General features: G+C 40.5%; 1 protein-coding gene across 1 annotated transcript; it reads left to right on the top strand.

The window, feature by feature from the left end:
* The first annotated feature begins 663 nt into the window (after nucleotides 1-663).
* On the top strand, nucleotides 664-2,233 carry LOC146982232 (uncharacterized). The gene has a single exon (XM_085785350.1). The coding sequence runs from the start codon at nucleotides 667-669 to the stop codon at nucleotides 2,155-2,157; it is 1,491 nt and encodes a 496-aa protein (XP_085641476.1). The 5' UTR covers nucleotides 664-666; the 3' UTR covers nucleotides 2,158-2,233.
* The last annotated feature ends 498 nt before the right edge of the window (nucleotides 2,234-2,731 follow it).

Genomic DNA, 2,731 nt, shown 5'->3' with positions numbered 1-2,731 from the left:
GCCAACAAAGGGTCAATTGAGCAAAAATTGTGTGAGGAGATATGAGTTTTAGAGTTATTGAAAAAAACAGAGTGATGAGTTTAAGTTAACTAAACAATCAATTGGCAATCAATTTCCCTTCAGAGGGATTAATAAAGTAAACCAACCAACTACACGTGAAACAGTGTGATACCAGTGGATGGAACTCCTTGCAACTTTATATTGTACTAACAAGTTCCAAAGAAAGGTATACATTTTTGCTGAAACAGTTTATTTTAATGGTGCAGCTACAGTAGTTAAACTGTACAGGTGTTCAAGGGTGTTAGAATTATCCTGCCCTGTGAGACTACTCTTTCTTTTCATCTATTTATCCTGTATTTATTTTTGGTATCTGTTTGTATGGTGTTTGTATGTTGTGTATGGATTCTTAATTGTACTGTACAAGTGTTGCATGACGTCTTGTGATATGCTGTTCAGCGTCAATGATTGTATATGTGTTGTGACTGTATTGACTGTTGTTTTTGTTTTGTCTTTTCATGAACTCGGAAAAGGGTCACTTTGACTAAGGAAGAATAGCAATGCTAATGTGCTGGTGCTGATGGAGATCCAATAAATGAAATGAAATTAAATGTTTTAGCTATTCTCTGCATGACATCCTGTTTCTCTTTGTTTCCAACAGTTTGTAACATGGCCTCACAAGTTGCTTTGACCAATGCAGATGAGGTGCGGGAAGACATCCAGATGGTGATGAAGCCCTATGCAAACTGGGAGGCGTTTCTAACTCCTGCTCCTCTCTCCATCGCCCTTATGGGAGAGCTGGTCTTCATCTCAGCATCTCAGCATGACTTTTCCATCAGCAAAAACCCCCCAATAGGAGGCTTCAAGTACATGAAGAACCCAGGGTCCTTCAGGGCCAGTCTTATGCAGGTCTGCAACACTGGCTGGCATGCATTCAATGAGGCTCACAAGAACATGGATCAGATCCGTCTTCACACATCCGTAGTTCCTGATTACATGAAGGCAGCAGTCAAATTTATCTTCAGTGACAGTGACAAAGTTGTTGAAAAATTTCTGCCACTTCAACTGAATAATATTGGCACCATCGCGGATACCTGCGTAACACTAGCTGAGAGTACTGAGGACAAGTTTATGGAGGTCATTAAGTTAATAGAGGAGCTGCTGGAGGCCTCGGTCAATGCTGACAAAGTGCATGGAGATGAGCTAAAGAGGGTTCAGATGGAACTGGAGGAATCCAAATTGAGGGAGAAAGAAGTTGAAAAGATAAAAGAACGGTCCCACAAAATGATGAAGGACACGTCAGAGGGAGTGGAAAAAGCACAAAAAGATGTCAAGGAAGCTGTGAATTCACTTCCCTCTGGGTGGAAGTTGGCTGCCATGGATGCTGCTGAAGGAATTGTATCATTTTTCACAGGAAGGATGTTCAGGTCAGGATACAAGACAGCCAGTCAGATGGAATGTGAGAATGCCAATTTGCGCATTGAGCAAAGCCGAGAACAACTCAATTATGCACGACAGGCATATGAGAAGAACATAGAAGAAATGAAGAACAGTGAGAAGGAGCTGACTGATATTCTGGTTAAAATGCGCAAGTGCAACCTCGAACAGATCGACTTTGAAACCACCATCAAAATGCTGAGAGAAGGTCATCGTGCCATGACCCAAGTCAAAACACAGTGGACAAAGATGGTGCAGTTCTTCCAGATGATCTCCAACATTGTCAAAGTTAGACTCAGTAAAAAACTAAAGGACTTTGTTGATACAACTAAACTTGCAAATGAACTTTCCTATGACGATAAGCTCTTCTTAAAAGACGACCTGCACCAACAGGCCTTCCAAGCCTCCAGCATGGCCGGTCTGGTCAACATGCTCTCAGGGACCTACACTGAAGTGTCCAACAAGTTCCTGATGGACAGTGTCAGCAACCTGGGACAGCTCATGGTCATAGATAAAGATGACAAAGAGTTCCAAGCCAAACGTGAGAAGATGCACGAGTCATGTGAGAAAGCTCAGGAGGGAATTCTGGAGCTGGTCGAGAAGAACAAGAAAGAATATGATGAGAAGACCGAGGCCAGGATGCTGAAGATGGACAGAGAACTGAAGGCCGTTCTGCCAGCTCAACCACAGGAGACTGACAGGATCAGAGAAATCACTGAGTAACAGTTTGATGGATAATAAGATTGATTACTGCTCGGCTAATTCAAGCCATCAGATCTTCAAATCAGATGAAAACATGTCAGTGGACAATCACGATACAGAGAGAAGCCTCTCATGCTTTCAGCTAGTAATCATAGAGCCTTGTTAGTTTCCAACACACAGATGTGTTTGATCAAGTTTAAATTCATATCCTTAATTTTTTTCTCTTTCTTTCCTTTTATTAATACAAAGTACTGCTAGTCCTATATAGTAATGACACATATTAAATGTTGATATATGCATGTTGATATATATCTCACATGAGTTATTGATTTGAGAAATGATAATAAAACATAATCAATTTCTATTGTATAATGTCATTGCAGATGATTTTTTAGTGTCTAGTGCTTTTAGATTATAGAGTATTAATATGATGTTTTTGTCAAACTAAAAATAAAGTGAACAAATAAGATGACTCATCTATAACTGTCTGGTTTTCCCTCCATTTCCTGCACCACTTTCCACGCAACGTCACAATGAAGTCATGATCCAAGCCGAGATTAATATCCAACCACCGTAGTAGGAACATATGCAACAT

Source organism: Trachurus japonicus, chromosome 8, assembly GCF_045865225.1.
Source record: "Trachurus japonicus isolate A0001 chromosome 8, Traja_1.0".
Taxonomy (NCBI): Eukaryota; Metazoa; Chordata; class Actinopteri; order Carangiformes; family Carangidae; genus Trachurus; species Trachurus japonicus.
This window is presented reverse-complemented; position numbering and strand designations above follow the sequence as displayed.